Source organism: Typopeltis vanoorti, chromosome 15 (assembly GCF_054136105.1).
Source record: "Typopeltis vanoorti isolate ZY-2024b chromosome 15, IOZ_Tvanoo_1.0, whole genome shotgun sequence".
Classification (NCBI taxonomy): Eukaryota; Metazoa; Arthropoda; class Arachnida; order Uropygi; family Thelyphonidae; genus Typopeltis; species Typopeltis vanoorti.
The window spans coordinates 55,720,198-55,740,375 of NC_143563.1; the positions used below are offsets into that span (position 1 = coordinate 55,720,198).

At 36.3% G+C, this 20,178-nt stretch overlaps 1 protein-coding gene across 4 annotated transcripts in view; it reads right to left on the bottom strand.

Moving 5' to 3' along the window:
- Cul1 (cullin 1) overlaps positions 1-20,178 on the bottom strand; it is a 371,162-nt gene that overhangs the window by 127,272 nt on the left and 223,712 nt on the right. For all 4 annotated transcript variants that reach the window (XM_090405682.1, XM_090405683.1, XM_090405681.1 and 1 more), the window contains 2 exons: positions 18,829-19,067; positions 10,688-10,794 (listed from right to left, as the gene is read on the bottom strand). In XM_090405682.1, the coding sequence (XP_090261808.1) occupies positions 10,688-10,794; positions 18,829-19,067 (346 nt within the window). The remainder of the gene's footprint in view (positions 1-10,687; positions 10,795-18,828; positions 19,068-20,178) is intronic.

Genomic DNA, 20,178 nt, shown 5'->3' on the forward strand with positions numbered 1-20,178 from the left:
TCTCTGAAAACACACTTTCTGGACTTGCATCTAGACTTGTTCCCAGAAAATCTTAGGGGTGTAAATAATGAACACAGTGAGAGGTTTCAGCAGATTAAGAACATGGAAGGTATAAGGGGAAGTGGAGTCATGCAATGTTAGCAGATTATTATTGGGATCCGAAACAGGAAACACTAAGTTCATCTTATAAACAGAAGGAATTAGGACAGTCATTCTAGTTGACTTTCATTCTACATGCACGATACTGTTAATAGCGTTTTATAACATAAAAATGTGTAGACTTGTTTCTCAAAAACTATACATGACAGCAAAAAATTAAGCATTTGAAATCGGCATGAGAAACTGAGTAAGAATTGCACACAGTGTAATGCCTCTACCTTAAAGATTGTTGACAGTTTATATAATCTGTCGATGAGGGATGTTTAAGAAATAAGATGACCGTGCCGCAGTATGTGCAGCCTCGTTTCCCTTAATCTCAGCATGGCTTGGAATTCAACAAAAGCGAACAAGGTGTAGCTTCCATAACTGAAAGAGGAGCCGTTGAATTCGAAGAGTACTGGATGTTGAGTTCTAGACTTTTTATTGCCTGGAAAGAAAATATGAGTCTGAATACATCATGCACCTTTGGAAGAGATGGAATCTAATTTATTTTAATGCAAAGTCTATTGATTACAGCTCTGCTGTAAAACTGCTACACTCTGGTTGGATTTGTCTGGATATTATGGTGCCTGGAAAGATGGCAGAAGATCCCACTAGGTCCTCCAATTTTGAGCCATCTGTGCAGACAGGCACAAAATCAGAGTATTCGGTTTTATAAGCTTTGAAGAGATGCTGATGGATGACAGCAGGAATGGAAATTTTTGGTAGCCTGCTAAAAGAAAAGCTACATGCCTGCATGTAAGATTGAAATGGTGGAACTGGATTTGGCAGTATTATCTGAGCTATGTTATCTGCCTCAATTTCTAGAGCTTGTAGGAGAGTTTCATCCACAAACCAAGTGATTTTATGGCACTCTTCTGTCAAGTGTTGTAGAGATTCTCAAATTGTGGTTGAAAGATTGATATGCAGGGATTTTATTTTAGTTATGTATACCAGAGACAACTGTTTCATCAAAGTGACAAAGGTTGTTTGTTTGCTTCGACGTACAGACTAGCAATAGGTGATGTGCAAAATGTTCTAGTTGTAATTCTTATGGCTTGATTGTGAATAGGGTCTAGCCATAGCAGTGTACCCTCCTTGGTTGAAGTATAGCTTGGGACCCATAGTAAAGTTTTGATCTAATCAGTGTTCTGTACAATCAAAGCATAGAACATCTACATTTACGCACTTGTTCTGTAACTGATGTACCACATTTACTTCAATATAACTCTCCCTTGTGTATACCTCATGCCCTTGATTTTACTTTATGAAAAAATAAATTAAAAAGTTTCACATAGAGTTCGAACAGGAAAAAGAAGTTTAAAACAAATTTTTTCTAAGCCTTTTTTTTTGACCGATTAACGAGTTTGTCAATCTCTGGCACAGGCAAGCAGGATTTTTCTCCTGGAAATTCGGGTTTTTCATCTCGTAAACTCAAGAAAATCGACCGTCGAACCCACACTATTTTCAGACATTAAAAATATATTTTGTTAGGGTTAGGAGCCACGAGATGGCAGCACTTGTTAGTCACCTCTTCACTGCATGCTGCTTAATTAGTGATAGCCTTAGGCAAGCTATCTCTGATTGGCTGCCAGTGGAGACTCAGTCTCCAAAAGTTAGATGGAGTTAAAATGGCCTCACCTACTCCCTACACAAGAATAAAAGGCATTAGCTGATTTATTAAATATGGAAATAGATAGTGAATGTTGTTATGGCAGTTTCAGATATTTTGGAATTAGGTTGAAGAGAATCAGCATTTCAACTTGCCTTTGTCATTGAGTCTAGCAATCTTTTGTTAATACCACACCAATTATATGCATATGAGATGGAAGCAACCAGTAGAGGAAGTGTGGGATGAGGGCATTGACTTCATTTCAATCTTGGATTGTGTAGGGATGGATTAAGAGACCATCATTAGAACTGTTGTTCAACTGGATTTTGAGATCTTGGGGCATGATTTCGCCAGAAATAATTTAACTAGAGAAGCGATGTCTCTAAAAGATTCAAATATATTGCATGATGAAATTGAGCGGCGATCGCATAAATAATGTTGATAATTAACATTTAAATACAATCATTTTATAAATGATGTGAGCAATTATAAATTATAATGAATACTGAGAATTTAATTATGTCTAGGAGATCTGGGTCTGGATGAAGACCACATGCAGCAGAAAACAAAACTGTCTTCTGATGTGAAAATCTAAACCATTTGCAAGTGCCCACTTTGAGAGAAGGTCAATGGCTTGCTGCAGCTGTCTTTCTCTATGTTAATGAAGATGGTAAAAGTCAAACACACATAAGGTATTACTTATTGTTGGAGGAAGTTACGTTATTGTTGAACTTGATTGCAAAAAAAAAAAGTGCATTTAGAACCTTGTGGGACTTCCTCTTCTTGGTCATAGGAGAAAGGAGAGGGGTGCACCTACCCTGGACTTCGAAGATTCAGTTGGATAAGAAGCTTTTGATAAAAAGAGGGAGATTCCCTCTGAGTCCAAAATTATGTAAAACTTTCCATATTCCAAATCTCCAAGAAGTATCATGCTTTTCCCATATTGAAAAAAACCAATACTAGATGCTTGCATTTTAGGAAGGCATCTCTAATAGATGCCTCCAGCCAGATAAGATCAGTAGTAGTAGTAGTGATATTTTTGGAAGCCAGATTGTGTTATGGAGAAACGATTGTTTCTCTCCAGAAACCATAAAAGACAAGAGTTAACCATTTTTTCCAGAAAACTACATAAGCAGTTGGTCAGAGCAATTGGATGGTAGTTATCTGGGAATTTTGGATCCTTCTCCAGATTAGGAAATAATTACAACCTGTGATAGATATCTGGAAATATGCTCTCACAGAAAATTCTGCTATAAAGGTGCAAAAGCTGATCAATGGCCAATATTAACAGATGTTTAACCATCACACAATGGTATTGTCAATGTCAGGTCAATAGCAGTTGGACATTTAAGCAAACCAGTTTTCAGTTCTACTTTGGTAGAAGGGCCTACTGTATTCTTCTGTGCTCTTCAAAGAAAATTGCCGCTTTTCTGCTTTACATTTTCAAACAAGGAACCGAGGAGGATAAGAAGATACTGCCGATGTTTGTGCAAAAGTCTCCTTCCAAGTGTATCGATAATCGTTGCAGGATCAGCAATCACAGTGCTCAAGGATAAAGAGTTGGTGGATTGTATCCCAGCCTTTCATTTTACAGATTCACCAACAGCAGTAAATTGGATCCAGGATTCCTTCTGGCTTTGGCAGTCAATGTATCTAGCTCAAGTCCATGCACGTTTGAAAGCAATATGGTTTGTTCTTATGGAGTACCTGCAGAAAATACCCCAAGCTTTCTTCTGGGCTTCTTTAGCTGCAGTGCAATTAACATTCCATCATGGCTTAGGTAAATGTGGGAGCTGACAATGTTTTAGGAATTACAGTTGTGGCCGCTGTTATAATACATTCTGTTATGTGATGTAGTGAAGCATGAGGTGAACTGACAGTTTCAGAATCAATATCTGTTAATGAAGAAAAGGTGGATCAGTCAGCTTGCTCAATTTTTACCATGATATCCATGATGCAATACATGAGTACCCATGTAGAAAAGTGATATAGTATGGGAAAGTGATTGCTCCTAAATAGGTTGTCATCAGTTTCTCACTTAAACAGTGGGAAAAGAAAGGGTGAGCAGATAATTAAGTCAATGGCAGTAAATGTTTAGGTAAGCATACAGAAGAAGGTGCTTCCTGCATTTAAGAAGAAGAGATGGGCGTTAAGCATAATACATAACTCTTCCTCTGTTTGCCTGGCCTGTACCACATAGTGTAAAGTCCATTTAAATTAAAAGTTTAATTTAAATGGACCCCCCAATTAAAAGTAAAAGGGGGGGGATGATAACTGCAATATGACATCAGCAAGGTTATCTTGAGAAATATCTGCTGCAGGAGGGAGGTAGATACAACATAATGTTATATTTCCCTTTCCAACTGACTCTTATAGCAACTGATTCTATATCAGTGTTAATATGGATTTGTTGGAAGGGGGGTATGGCTGTCCACAAGGAAGTGACTCCTCCATGGGCAGGTCCATCCCACCATGTTGCAAGGGAATTATTTTGTCCTCTTTCCACTCCCTTGGAACTCTACCAGTGCTGAGACTTAAAGAGCCTAGTCAGTAATTGCAGGTTTATTTGCACATTCTCACAAAACCCATGCTGATATCCCAATTACTTCCACAGCTGTATTTACATTGAGATTCTGCCATATCCATATGTTCAGTGGGCATCTACAATGCCGTATGGTGACTCTGATGCTCAGTGATGTGCCACATCAGGCCTCTCCATGTAGTCCTGTTGTATGCTTTTCTGGAGGCTTCAACTCTCTGAAGATCACTCTCTCTCACACACCATCCACCTCATTGATGATTACCTTCTATTACTGTTCTGAGAAGTGATATTTCCTTTCAATGTATCCAAAATATTTTAACTTTCTTCTGTCAATATCCTTAAGGAGCCTTAAAGTTCTACTGATCTTTTCTAACACCCATTCATTTGTATGCCTTTCAGTATATGATGTCCTCAACAGCCTTTGGTAACACCACATCTCAAATGCAGCTATCCTTTTCTCATCTGACTTCTTTAGGTTCCAAGTCAGATGTTCACAACTACATCCAAATTCCTCAACTTTGTTCCTATGAAAATAGATCCATCCTTTCAGATTTTAGACCAGTCTGACTGTTGTTTTAGCCATTCCTAATCTTCTGAACAACAATTCTTCACATTAATAATGGATCCCAGGTACTCAAACTTGATGACCTCAATTCTTTCTCCATTAAGGTACACCTGTTTCTCAAGAGCTTCTCTGTTTGTATTTCCTTTGAGAACCATAATCTGTCTTCCTATGATTGAGTCCAAGTCCTCTTATTACTGATCTTGTTAACGTTGTCAAGAATTTGTCCTAGTTCTTCCTTGTCATTACAAAGGAGTATTGTATCATCAGCATACTGCAGATTACTGATCAATCTATCTACTTCCCACAGTTTCACATGACCAACAGTCAAAAGCTTTATAGTAGTCTAAGAAATATCCAAGAACCTGCAATTCATCCACCTTTGTTCCCACATCATGTCTGTCACATATGTTACAGCAGTAATGTCACTTGCATAATATATCCTGGCAAAGTGATCACTCAGTAACTCAACTATTTTATCTGCTTCTGTCACCTCTTGACTATCAACACTCATTAAGGTTAATCCTTCCAGTCATTTTTCCTCTTACTTACCATGCAAAAAAAAACTCTTCGGGCTTTTCTTTGGTACTCTGCTAGATTCTTTCATAATCTGATTTTGCCTTCCTTGCCATGCTGGTCACCTTTCTTGTATGAGTCTTGTACTGTTCATGAGTTTGCTGGTCTCCTTTCTCCTTACATATCCTCCACAGCATTTTCTTTTTCTGCAGCTCATGCTTAATGACATTACTCATCCATTTAACTCCTACCTGATTGACCATCCTTACCCTAGATATACAATTTAATACTGCTTCCTCTAGATCAGTGCTTCCCGAACTGTGGGCTGCGGCCCCCTTGGGGGCCATTAGTTTTACTGGAAGGGGGGGGGGGGGGGAGCATGAAATAATGAAAAATTAAAAATGTTTTAAGACTGAGTGTGCCATGTCAAATATGTACACAAGATGATAAAAATAAAATTTGATTTTTGGATTTTCGCTATGTATGTTGTATTGAATATAAATATAATAATAATATATGTCCGTATTATGAATTTTTTTTTTCAATGGGGCTGTGAAATATTTAAATTTTGCCAAGGGGGCTTTTACATCCATAAGTTTGGGAATCACTGCTCTAGATGACCCTTAATTATCTCCCATGCACCTAACAGCCTTTCCTTGCAGTATTTTATGCCATGGCACAAATTTAAGCTTCCTCCCATGCTTGTCATAATCACCCATCTTGTAGTTCCATATATACCCCCTTCTTGACAGAATATATTTCTGACATTTTATAATCTCCCAATATCCATGCTATCTGTTCATTGGCCATTTAATAAAGTGTCTGGATGCATATCTTTGATCCTCTGTGGTGCATGTTTCATTATCTTATTAATAAGAAAATTTTCATGTAGTTGGACCCTTTTACACATATCTTCAGAAGTGAGTTTATATTGATTTCTCTTTTATTCTATCAAAGGAGACAGCAAGCAAGTCATAAGAGATGTTGTAGTTGTGAGAAGGCAGGTTTGACATCCATGTCAATGTTCCAACTGAAACTTCCTTTACCATTGCTTTCTCAGAGTAAGAAGGTTTTGCAGATATTGTGATTGTTGGGATATATTGCCTCTTTGCCTCCTGGTATGTGATGCATTGTTACATTATTTAATCCCCCCCCCCTCTCCTTTTTGTACTTCCACCTTTGGCATGCTTTAGAATATGCCTGTAGGTAGTCTCTCTCACAGTTACAGCATTTTGGTATTTTCTCTAAGTCTTTATTCTCATATTCTAAACTGCCAAACTCTGCATAGATGGCTGAGGCACGACAGGCCTCACATTTCTAGCATTTAAGGCACCATGATGGGTTTGAGATATAGAGAAATACTGGTCAGTTGAGATATCTTGCTTGGGCAGATGGTGATTTTGGTTTGTTAAAAGGCATGGATGATATTTCTATTGAGAACCAGATGCCCATCCCTACATATCAGGATTCTTCTTGCGACTGTCACTCCTTGAGTTCAGAACATATCTCTTCATCAAAAATATCAAGGAGATCCAACTCAAATATGCTTCTAGAAAAATAAAAAAAGTTTTGTGCAGGATGACTGATCGGTATTTACCCAATACAGGTTGCATGGAGTAATGTGTCTGATTGTGGTACTGTAGCTGCTTCAAATATGGATATTTCCTAAATGTAGTTTCTTTACAACCTTTGAAAATCATGCCAAACCTTCTGAACCCTTCTAGATGAAAAGAGGTACATTTTTCTAATTGGACATTCACCTACTGATGTAATATTAAGAACAGTGGCATATTTATTGCAACTTCTGACCCCCCCCCCCACTTCGGTCTCTGTTGAGGCTCCTGATAAACAAGTAGATGAAGTATTTATTCTCAGGAATTTAGTTTGGCACTACAGCTCCCCACCCAACATGGAGCAACACATGGACACCCACTGACCATGAAGCAATGACTGTGTTTGGGAGTGGAATGCCAGGACTACCCCAGATGATATACAAGCACTAAACACTAAAGCAAGCCTTTGGCCCCGACCCCAAACCATAGGGAAGGAAGCTTACTGCAACACCTTTGACTGATCCTGGTCAGTCATGTAGGATTGTTCGTCTTACCAAAGCAGATGCCAAATTAGCACAAGACTACCATGATCCCACTTTTTCAGATGTCCACAGGTCACACTTCACAGTAAACCCAGCAGCAAGGCATTTCATACCAATGACAGTAGTCTGAAAGATAAGTTTGTAAAAAAATGACTCAGGAGAAGTAGAGCAAAAAAAAAAAGAGAAAGAATGAAAAGGGTCAGTACCATCACTGGGAGGTTCCCTTCACTACAAACAAGTGCATCACATGGAGGGGTTTGAAGAAGAACCTGGATTCAGGACAAACAGATTGTCGGGTTCAGATTTTTACTTTAAAACAAATAATCAAGAAATCATGGGAATTATCAAGTTCATCTTGCTATAAGAAACAAAATATTCAATTACTGTTATGGTCAGAAGGCACACAATGTTCGAGAATGGTCCCAAGATCATTGGAACCATTCTTGATGAACTAGTGAAATCTAGAAGTGACCACTCATTTCTAGATCTTGACCTAATTTAATACTGTGAGATGAAGCTGCTTATGACAGGAATTTGAGAGTAATATAAGGCAACTGAAAGCATTCCACAGTATCCCATGTGGAATGCTGTCAGCATCCTGTAGAGACCAACTACCGATAAGCTGAGGCTGTTACAAAGGCTAGGGATGTACTACTTGTTATTAGTTACATATATTTAATAAAGGTGGCCACAGAGTATCTGTTGGATTTCTGCTCAGGACATGGACTGGTTATTACTAACACCATGTTCCAACATAAAAATTTGCACAAATTCACAAGGAGAGAAGAAGCAAGGAATAAGAAAAGTCTCATTGACAATGTTATTGTTGATAGTGATGTTTTCTCCCTTGGTGCAGGACACCAGAGTGTACAAAGAATTTGAAATTGGAAGTGATCACTATTTACTCTTGAGCAGGATAAAATTGAATTTCATATTGAAAAGAATAACATGCAAGAAAGTTTTAAAGCGAATAAAAGTTGAGCAGCTCTCAGATGTGAACTGTAGACTAAAATACACAAAGATTATTGAAGAAAAAATGAAAGAGTTTGAGAACAGGAACCAAACCTTGGAGATTCAGTGGTAAGCCTTGAAGAAAACCCTGATTGATTCAGCCAGAGAGGCATATGGTGAGGTAGTCTGCAAGGATACAAAAATCAGAACTCCATGGTGGACACAGGAAGTTAAAGAGGCAGTGAAGGAAAAGAAGAAGAAATCACATCAAAAGTTCTGGCAAATAAGTCCACTTGTGCTCTTAAAGAGTACAAAGACAAATGTAAGAAAGCTAAACAATGTGTAAAACTGGCTAAAAAAAGTCATGGGAGGACTTTGGTAAGAACATAGAAAATAAATATCAAGAAGGTCGTAATATATTCTGGAGGTTGAAGAAGCTCAGGAATGGAGGAAAGAGTGCTGAAAAAGGAGTTACAGATGATAAAGGTGACATGAAAATGGGAGAAAAAGATATCCTTGAAGTATGGAGTAATTACTTTGAAAAACTGCTAGAAACAAGCAGTGATGACAGCACAGTGGTAAAAAACACTAACCAGGCATGCAGTCAGGAATACATATCCATACTTGAAGTAGAAAAAGCTATCAAAGGCTTGAAATGTGGAAAGGCAGGAGTGGATGATATTCGAACAGAAATGCTGAAGTACGGTGGTATAAAAGTCTTACAGTGGCTGCACTGCATAGTTCAGAAAGCCTGGAAAGAGGGACGAATTCCCAATGATTGGAATATAGCTCTCATAGTGCCCATATATATAAAAAGGGGAAATAAAACTGAATGTGAGAATTACAGAGGTATTTCCCTACTGGGCGTTCCTGGATGCACGTATACTTGAGAAACGGCTGAGAAGAATTGTGGAAGAAAAGCTTGGTGAAGAACAAGCTGGATTCAGGCGTAATAGAGGCTGTCCTGATCAGATCTTCATTTTACGACAAATAATTGAGAAAGCATGGTAAAATAACAAAGATCTGTATTTAAGTTTTTTTAATCTGGAAAAGGCATATGACAAGGTGCCAAGAGAGAAGCTATTCAATACGTTATAGTTATATGGTGTCAATGGGGCATTATATCAAGCAATACTTAGTCTTTATTTGAGTTGTAAGTCAGCAGCTAGAATTGAAGTACAGGAAGATGGTTTAATGTTAAATCTGGTGTGAGACAAGGATGTACATTATCCCCTCTGTTATTCATTATCTATATGGATCACATTATGAAGGAAAGTGGTATTAAACATGATATCAAAATTGGAGATGTTAATTTCAGCTCTTTGCTTTATGCGGATGAAGTTATACTTCTAAATAAATCCACTACAAGTCTGCAAGATACTCTGACTAAATTGAATAACTGTTGTAATAGATATGGTATGAAGGTCAGCAATAAAAAGACAAAGACAATGAAAATAGGCAGAATCATTGAAAATGTCAACTGTGTTGTGAATGGAGAACCTGTGGAACAAGTAAAACATTTCAGCTACTTAGGCATGATTTTTAGTGAAGATGGTAAATTAAATATAGAAATAGACAACAGAATCAACAAAGCTGGTATGGTTGGAAGTCAATTGAATAAATTCATATGGAATAAGAGAGAAATTAGTCGGAACACTAAATTAGCTGTATACAAGACAGTGTTCAAACCACTTTTAACTTATGGATCTGAGAGCTGGGTCAGAAGTAAAACACTTGACCAATGACTAGAGACTGCAGATATGAGAGTCCTGAGAAAGATTATAGGTGTAAACAGATGGCCTCAATGGCAATATCATATTAAAAACGAGGATATTAGGAAAGAACTTGACATTGTCAGCATCCAGGAATGCATTAGCAGAGCTAATCTCAGGTGGTATGGTCACTTAAACAGAATGGGCGAAGAAAGATTAGCAAAACAAGTGTTCTCTACCAGGTTGGCAGCAAAACGACCCAGAGGAAGACCAAGATATAGGTGGATTGATATGGTACAAAGTGCCTTAGACGATAGAAATATAAGATCTGATAATGTTGGAGTCTTGACAAGTAACAGACTGATTTGGGGGAAAATAGTAGATAGGAAGTTAGTAATGATGTAATTTTTTTCATGTAGTACTATCATATCCTGTACACCCCTTGAGGGTACATGGCAGGAATTTGATGATGATGATAGCCACAAAGTAAATAGAGATAAGATAGTTTATAGTTAAAAAATGAATTAAAGAATTAAAATTAGAATTTCTGAATATATACCTCTTTTTAAGCAAAAGATCACAGTATTTTGCTAGAAGCTCTGGTGATTTACTGGATGAATTCGCCATTCTTGTTACGGCATTGTTATTTATAAACTTACCACAAGCCTAAATTTATTAAGAAAAAAAAATTGAATTCTGTAGATTACAAAAATATAACATTCATGCAGACAATATAAAATTGACAATTTCAATTTTAAATTATAAAAAATTTCAACTAATTGTTAAAAGAAATTCATACTACTAGAAATCCAAATACAGCAAAATATGCTAACAAGTACTATTTACAACAATCATTGTAGAAGAAATTCCTCAGCTGTCTTTTCACATCAAAAAAATATTTACTCCATGCTCATTGCATATATCTTGCAAACTCTTCATGAAATGGCCTCCATTTCAGGCTTGAAAACTCCATTCTTACTTTATCAGCTTATGTATTATTTTCACACTAAGCTTCATAACAAATCAACATTATGAAATGTTGAGTGAAGATAAATTTGGGCAAGCTGAATAATCATTCCTTATTGCAATTTCCAATTTTGCATCTTCTTCTTCTCTTCTGTCTAAGATGGGTTGAGTCTTCTCTTGAGCAGGATCTTCCAGTCTTTGCATCACTAATTTTGCATTGCTAACAATTATTCCCTTTCAAACCCATCACCACATCAATTATAAAATGAACAAGTGGTCCATGAACAAAATGGTGGAACTTGAACTCATTCTTTTCTGAGATAATTATTCAGTTACTTCCTGTCCAAATTAACTTGCACAGTAATTCCATAGTCACTGTATTGATGTATGCTAAAATTTCAATAAAAAGGTGGAAATAGAATAAAAAAAATTTACTAACCTAGGTCTTAATACACTGATGTTTCACACTTTATACATACATGTATGGAGAGTGACAGTAGCACTCTGCATAATCTGCAATTAGTGATAATGGGAAGATCAAGCAGTGTGTGAAGATTTGTATAGGATTATACCATAAGTTACAATACCATTATTTGATTCAATTGAACACGAGCAACTTCTAGGAAGTTTATGATTTGAAATGGGATGTGTGAAGTAGCCAGCTTTCTTCTGCCTGATGAAATTATTTTTATTCATGTTGTGCTAGTCCACCAAACATACTTTATGTTCTTTTCTAATTACCAAGGTGGTACTGTTCTGTCTGTCCAAAATACTGTATCCCACATTGAAAGAGGATACTTTCCTTTGGTGTTACATGGTGATCAGCATTCATTTTAGACAAATTATGGACTCTATAACCGTGTTATAAATAACAATTTTAATTTCCCGACATTTTGACCTTTATATTAAAGTCATCTGGAGTATACACATATATACAGAGACAAGCTGAATTACATTTCATGCAGTATGCTAAAGAGACAACAATTTGATCAACTGTTATACTACTGGCATGACATCTAGTGAAAATAGAATATTCAAAATAGAATATAAAAAAATAAATGTGTGGAGAGTTTGTCCAGAGGTTTGTAGACCTCTAATTTTGTGTGGTTTCTCAAGTGTCTACAGTATTCCCTGTGAATGTGGGATCAAGCATTTTGTAAAGACAGGACATTCACCTTGGTAAGAAAAGAACATAAAACATATCTGGTATGGCCAACCTAAAAGCAGATAGCATTAATATAACATCTAACGTCCAACAACTGATGGAAGACCTATAGTCCTAAGACTATACCATCTACTGGCTTTGGTTGGGTGTTCTTGGTCACTGGGCTGATTGTCTGCAGATAAGAGCATTTCATGAGAGGCAGTTTGATACAACCATGTTTGTTTGGGGTGGAATAGTTTGTAAGGGTTGCAGTAAATTGAAGAAAAAAAAAAAATTTAAACTTGTTTTGGCAGAGTAAGGAGGCTTTTTTCCATTGAATCTTGTGACAGGTATCAACGGCATGGTATGCCAAACCTGAGTGGCCACAACAGAAATGAATGTAGTCATGCTCTGATATTGGCTTTCCTGCCTGTCTGGCCACAGTACAAACAGTTGCAAGATATCTGGTAGACACCAGGTAAATCCAGAGCTGTCCTGCATTGGCTGTCTGGCCACAGTACAAACAGTTGCAAGGTACCTGATAGACACCAGGTAAATCCAGAGGTTGCAGCTGTTCTTTTAGGAGTGCAGATAAGGGATGTTAACTTTGTGTGGCTTGTAAATAGTCACAAGACTGTGCCTTTAAGATCTTCTCAGAGGGACCACGGATGTAAGGAATGGTGATGGATTTGCTATAATCTGTTTGGAAGGGGTTTATAGACCTCTAGAAGGAATATTAACACCTCCTCTAACAGGAGGTGTTAATATTCTTTTTATCTGGTGGGGGAATAGCACTGGTTAAAAAAAAATTTTGTATGTGCTTGAGTTCTGTAGTGAGTTCAGGTGTTATCCAAGCGAATTAATTTTGATGCTCAATGGAGGGTTTTTATAGTGCTGTACTGTTTGGGATGAGGATGATGTGACCGTTGATGAATGTGTTTACTTGTACTAATGTAACAGAGATACATTGCCGAAAGATCCGTGTAGTAGCCTGGCTTTCTTCCACCTGATGAAATTATCTTTATTCATGTTGTGTTAGCCCACTTTTAGGCTGTTCATACCAAATATATTTTATGTTCTTTTCTATTTACAAGGTTGTCCATCCTGTCTGTCTGAAATACTGGAACCCCACATTGAGAGAGGATAGATACTGTAAACACCTGAGAAAGAGAGTGGACCCAGGAAGCCCAGAGTTTTAGATAAATAGATAAAGCAGATAAATTAGTAAATAATGTGCGTGTACAAGATGTAAATTAAACAATGCAGTATCTACATATAAAATTACAGCAAACATTTATAGCAATTCACAAGGTCAGAGGTTACTGCAGTACATAAAAAGTCAAAGATAAATTAGTAATATGTACAAAAATTAAGTTAAGTGATGCAGTTCTTTGTAAAAGGTTAAAAACATCATGAAATCTGCTAAGTCTGATAACATCTGCCAGAGCATATATCGCTTGGCCAGATAAGGTAAAAATTTCAATCCTCTTGTGTAAAGCACTGGCACTCCACCAGAATATGATGAATAGTAAGAGATGTGTGTTGCATTTTTCACACACACAGGTGGATTATCAGCCCTCAGTAAATAATGTGCAAGATGAAAGAACAACTAGAAAGAACAACTTCCTCTCTTCTCTTTCTACACTGCTCAGAATGCAAATGCTTAATGTCATAATTTGTTTATCAATGCTTCCTGCCATGATGAGTGCCACTGAGCAATTACCTTTGATTTTATACAGTGTTTGTAGTCTGTATATGGTACTGTTAAACAGTATGTCGAAAAAGTATGAGTTGATCTAGCAGCTATATCTGCAGCTTATTTCCTTTAATTCCAATCTGGCTGAGAATCCAGCACAACTAAACATCAAAATTGAGGGTTTTCATTTCGTACAACAGACATAAAATCCCACATAACATTAGATGTGGATTATATACAGGAGAAGAGATAGCCCGTAAAGAGCTCAATGAGTCTGTATAAATTACATACTTTTGGTAGCAGTTTTCTTTTATATGCAAAAGTGCAAGCTGAATGGCATGCAACTCTGCTGTGTAATTACTGCAATCAAGTGGGATCTAATTACAGATAATGTCAGGAAATGCAGCAGAACAGCCAACAGAAATCTCAGTTCTTGAACCATTAGTATAGAAGGGAAGAAAGTGGGCTGTTCTGTGTGCATTAAACAATTGCAGATAGACAGATGGAGTATGAGACTTCTGTAGTTGACAAAGTGAGAGGTTGCAGGATGGAGTGTAAACCTGCCACAGAGGAATGCTGTTACATTTGTTACGTTAGTCTGTGTAAGCTGCTGACAGTAATGTTGTCAACATTACTGTCAGCAGCTTACACAGACTAACGTGCACACCAAAAGGATGTATAACAATGCAGTGCGTGTATGTGATATTGTGTTTTCCAAAGCAGAGAAAAGAGACTAGTCCATGTAGGATGATCTGAAAGAGACTATCTTTAGGGCATAATTAAGAGACAACTGTATCCATCTGAGGGATAAAGCTGGTTCAATTGCTTCAGCACATGGACATTTAGCAGACAATGTGCGAAAGGCACCAATACATACCCTGATGATGGATAGGATCCAATCACTGGATGTTATTCTGCCTTGCAGAACAATAGACTTGAGAACCATAATCCAGCTTTTAACGTATAAGCACACAATAAAGACGATGCAAGGAAGCTTGATCTCCACCCAGTTCAGTAGAAGACAGTGTGAAGGAAATTCAATGCTGCCTTGAACTTTTCTCTTAGTTTATGAATCTGTGCAAGGAATGCGTTTCTGTCAAAGATGAGTTCCAAAATCTTGGCTTCTGTTGCTACTAGAGTAGCAGTTCATCCCAATTTTAATTCAAGATCTGGGTGAAGAGTGCGTTTTCGATAGAAATGTATACACTTTGTCCTGTTGAAAACCTGAACCCATTACTAAGAACCCATAGGGAAACATGATCAATTGTTTGCTGAAGTTGTCATTCAATTACCCTCATGTTATGAGAGTGACAAATTGTGAAGAAATCAACATCTAGAGATGGTAGTTAGGCTTATAAGTTGGCTACTCTCAACTTACTTTTCAGGAAATAACGTATGCTAAAATATTAATTATAATATCTTTAATACTTTTCTATATTTTGGCAATGTTATATTGACATCAGGAATCACAAAACAATATGTGCATGCAAGCACTAACACTGGGCAAATGAGGTTGAAGAAAGGCAACCAAAGTTGGGCCTAGAGTCCTAAACAGTCCCCCTAGTGTGCTAGATTATGTGGTTTTAGCTGTTGGGCTGAAGATCTGAGGATGAATGCGTCACAAATTTGGGGCAGTCTCATGCACCCAAATTTGTTGACTTCAGAAAGATTTTCAGGGCTGAGGTAGATTTGAGGAATAGCCTCTCATATTTGTAACTGCAAGGAACCTTGTTGATACCTGGTAGGGCAAGGGAATGTGGTTGGTCTTTGGTGGAGCAGATAAGTGATGGCAATTTTTGATTTAGTCAGTAAGTTGTTTGGGTTGTATTTCCTTACAATTTTTGTGAATTTTTTTATGTGCCCTGGATATGGATATATCGAATGATAATAGATCTTGAGTAATCTCTGCTCTAATTGAGGGGAGGGGGGGGAGAACTAATGGCTAAAAAAGTGTTGAGAATACAGTCAAGTTCAGTAGTTAGGGCACTGCTATCAGAAATGATTCATTTTGGCCTGTTGTACAAGATTTTTATAATTCATATTGCTGTGGGCGGGGGGGGGGGGGGGGGCATCTACCTATATGTGAGTTTTCTGTAAGTGAGAATGCCAGGGATCCATCACGCTGGCATGTAATCAGCATGTCTAAGAAAGAGAGACTTGTTCTCCTATTCTAAGATAAAGGACAAAGTTTAAGGCTTTTCTTAAAAGGTCTCCAATGAAGAAGTTGGCCAGAAGTGGAAAACCCATGGCTGTTCCTTCTGTTTATAGAATTTTCCTTGCCAAACAAAATAGCCTCAGTTCATGGTAAACTGAGGCCATTTTGTTTATAAATAGACATCAAAACTGCCATTATATCAATGTATTAGAGTGCGAGGTTTTCTATACCGACTTAAAAGTGTTATGTCACTACTTTCTTCTTTATATGACTTTATTTTTACTTTTATCTTTGCCTTGCTACCCTTAAGATTTTAATATCTATCTTAACTAACCTCAAACATCAAGATCTAAATCAATCCTTGCCAATCGTGCACTATGTAGAAAAGCGGTCTAAAATTCTGGCAGATTCCTAGATTATTCATGTGCATCTCTTAACTGATAAAGGTTCTTTCTTAGTTAGGAGCAAACCCTTAGTGATTACTATCTGAGATTGTCTCCTGATCAGATACTGGCAAATTTATTTGATACGCTGCACCAGCCAATATCTTAGGATAGAAGGGATTCTTATCCATGTAGACCTTCCCAGACTATTATACAGAGGTGAAGAATCTAACTCTAAACCTTATTAAAAATATACTCTACTTCAGCTATGTTTAACTTAGTTTGCAATCGTAGCTTCTAGAATATCATATTATCCCTCACATGTGGTTTTTATTGATGTTGTGAAAGTTTGTTGGCATATTTGATGATTCTTTTATTTTATTATTGTAATCTATATTAAGAATCACCATGGAATTTCCACTGTCTACCTTCACTATGTTTAGTCTCTATGATTTATCTCTTAGAGAGAGATCAAGTATTTTTGAAGAGCTTTTTGCATTTCAACAATATCTTCCTCCAGACACATAATTTTTTAGTTGAAGAAGAAGGGGGGGGGGGGGGCTTTAGTCTTCTTGACGTCAGTTACAAGACAATCAGATGAATATCTCACATTTTTAGTCGATCATAAGCCCACACACACAAAAGCAGATAGCTACGTGTCACATCACCCCTATTCAGAAACTTGAATTATCAAGTTTCTGAATAGGGGTGATGTGACACTTTAACCTCCAGGGCAGTATGAATTTCATTCATAGGACTTGCACTACACTACCTGGCTCTACTCACATCATTTGAATAGAACAGTTACAAAAACTAAACTACACTAAACTTGAAATGCTAAATAGTTATATAAGTTTTATAATGGCTACAATGCATAACTCAGATGATAGCCCAATCAGAAGATCAAATTCTGGATGACTGGAGTAGAGCCTTCATGGTACCCATCTGTTATAAAACAATGTGTGAATCAGAGGAATTTCACTATTGAGTGTTCCAGGTAAGATTTATACAAGCATACTTGAGAGGAGGCTAAGAAAAGTTATAGAAGGGGAAACTTGCAGAACAAGCTGGGTTCAGGCCAGATGAGAACCCATGGCTGTTCCTTCTGTTTATAGAATTTTCCTTGCCAAACAAAATAGCCTCAGTTCATGGTAAACTGAGGCTATTTTGTTTATAAATAGACATCAAAACTGCCATTATCTCTGACCCTCAGGCCTTCTGAATTATGTGCAGCCACTAGAAAACTTTTATACCTCTATATTTGATTGAAAGCAAATATCTGCTCCAGCAGCCCATTCCATTTCAGGTTTTTGATATCTTTTTTTCCTACCTCAAGTACTGATACTATATGTATGCTTTTGACTGTTGTCTTGAATGTTATCTATCACCATGCTGTCACACCTTGTTTTGGCAATCTTACAAAGTCTATCTTAAGTTTTCATGGCACCTTTAACATCTGATTCCTTTTACAGTAATCTAAGCTTTTTCAATAACCTGCAGAATATTTCTTTATTATTTTCTATTTTCTTACAAGTCTTTCCATGACTGTTTTTAGCTAGTTTTATACACGTTTCACCTTACATTTTTCTCTATATTTTCTCAGCGAATATGCTTGCTTACTTGCCCAGAACTTTCGATATGTTTTCTTCTTTTCCTCAGCTGCCTCTAACTATTTCAGTCAACCCTATTTCTTTACGACAATTCAAAATCAATGGACTTGTCATCTTGAATAGAGTCGGTATTCAGAAGATTTGCAGACTTTTTCCATGCTTGGTCATTTTTAGCTCCTAAAAATTATCAAAATTTAATATTTATCCTTTTACATTTATGATTTTCATATAACATGAGCTGATTTTAATTATTTTCAAAAAGTCACCTTGCTAAAACATGTTCTCTAAGAGATCAGCAATTAACAATGGGGGAAAAATGCTGTATTACTTATGTACAAAAAAGCTTATATTGAACTTCATAATATAAAAGTGGAAATATTTCACCCAATTCTTATTCAAATTCCATGTCAGTATTAACATCTGATAAACAGAATTATGTGTATTGGATATATTCTTCCAAAAGAAGTAGAAAATGAAAATAACGAACATCAAGAACGACAGTAACATAACGCATCTAATCCAATAATTTCAGATTTTAACAGGGAATACTGAATTACTTATCCATGTGCAGTAAAAAGCAACTTTTAAAACAAATTAAATAAAATTAGTAATTAATCTCATCAAGCAACAATATTCCAAGTTGAAATTTAACAAGGTATTAATGTTAAGTACAAATAAGTTATTTGAAATTAGTCAATAACTGAAATTAAGTTATATTCACTACAAACATGAAGAATTAAGATTACCTTGTCTAAAGCAGCCACAAAACCAGCTTCATTATTGAAGGCTGTCATTACTAATGCATTATACTTGCGATGTACATCAAGTATAGTATTTACATAAACTTTGGGATCATTTAAGGCAGCTTCTCCACATTTTTCAATGGCAGATAATCCCTGGTGGTGAATATGACTTTCAAGTAAATTTCTTAATTCACCTAAACCATCAGGAATACGAGACACCAACTGAAACATTCGTCCTAAATCTGAAAAATATGCATAATGTTTTAGAAAATTAAAATATATTTATTATTTAATGAGCATGTATTTACAGAAACTATTTGTTGCAAAATGTAAATTTAAAATAAAAAAAAAATTCCTCTAATGCCTGTTTTCTTTCACAATGGTTTGGCAGCAACTAACTCTTTTGGCAATGTTGAATGCAATCCCATGGAATGAGATAAAAGGTAGTGAAAGGAAAACAGTCAACTAGGTGCAATGGCTTTAAATATAAGATCATTTCTCATATAAATGAATTTTTTTTGTGATGATATAACTTCACTGTAGAGAAAACATTTCATTATATCTAAGTAGTTCAGGAATAACATAATTATAGTTGGGTAGCAAAGTGACTGCTCAGTGACATGCCTGAACATACTTCTATAATATCTATCTCAATATTGGGATGACCAGTACAGCTTTAGCTGTTGAACAGAAGTAATTAAAAGGGAGTAATTTTTTCTCCAAAATAAACCTCAGAGTATCTATATAACTTGTTTACAATTCATAAACAGATATGCCTGCCATTATTAAGATTTTATAGTATTAAGAAAAAATAAATCTGAATAAGATAATTCATTATGAAAATTTTTCTATATACACTATAGCATTTTCAGACAAAGGATTACTTTAAATAATGAATGAAACAGTGAAAAAAATAATTAAGTCCTTTCATAGCAGCTTAAGGTGATCACCCCAATAAACTGTTTTAAAACAATCTCCACACACACACACACACACAAGGTCAACAAAACTTGTAATCCAATACTGTATAGGGGCACAATAAGATGTATAGGAAGTTTCCCACATAACAGTATTTGTGAAGTAAAATTATTTGTTAAGAAAATCTGAATTTGGCTATAATTTATTTCCATAAATGATATTATGCATGATTTGGGAAAATGATTATCTATTAAATGAAATTATGCTACTAACAGCTTATTTAAAATGAAGTACTGCCATACTATAATTAAAATCCTAACAGGTGAAGACAGTGCCATAGTAAAACTATTTCAGTCTCAACCCCTTCCAGAGTTTACCATTTGCTATGAAATTTTTTTTAAAATCTGACCCTAATAAGATCAGATCAAATACAGA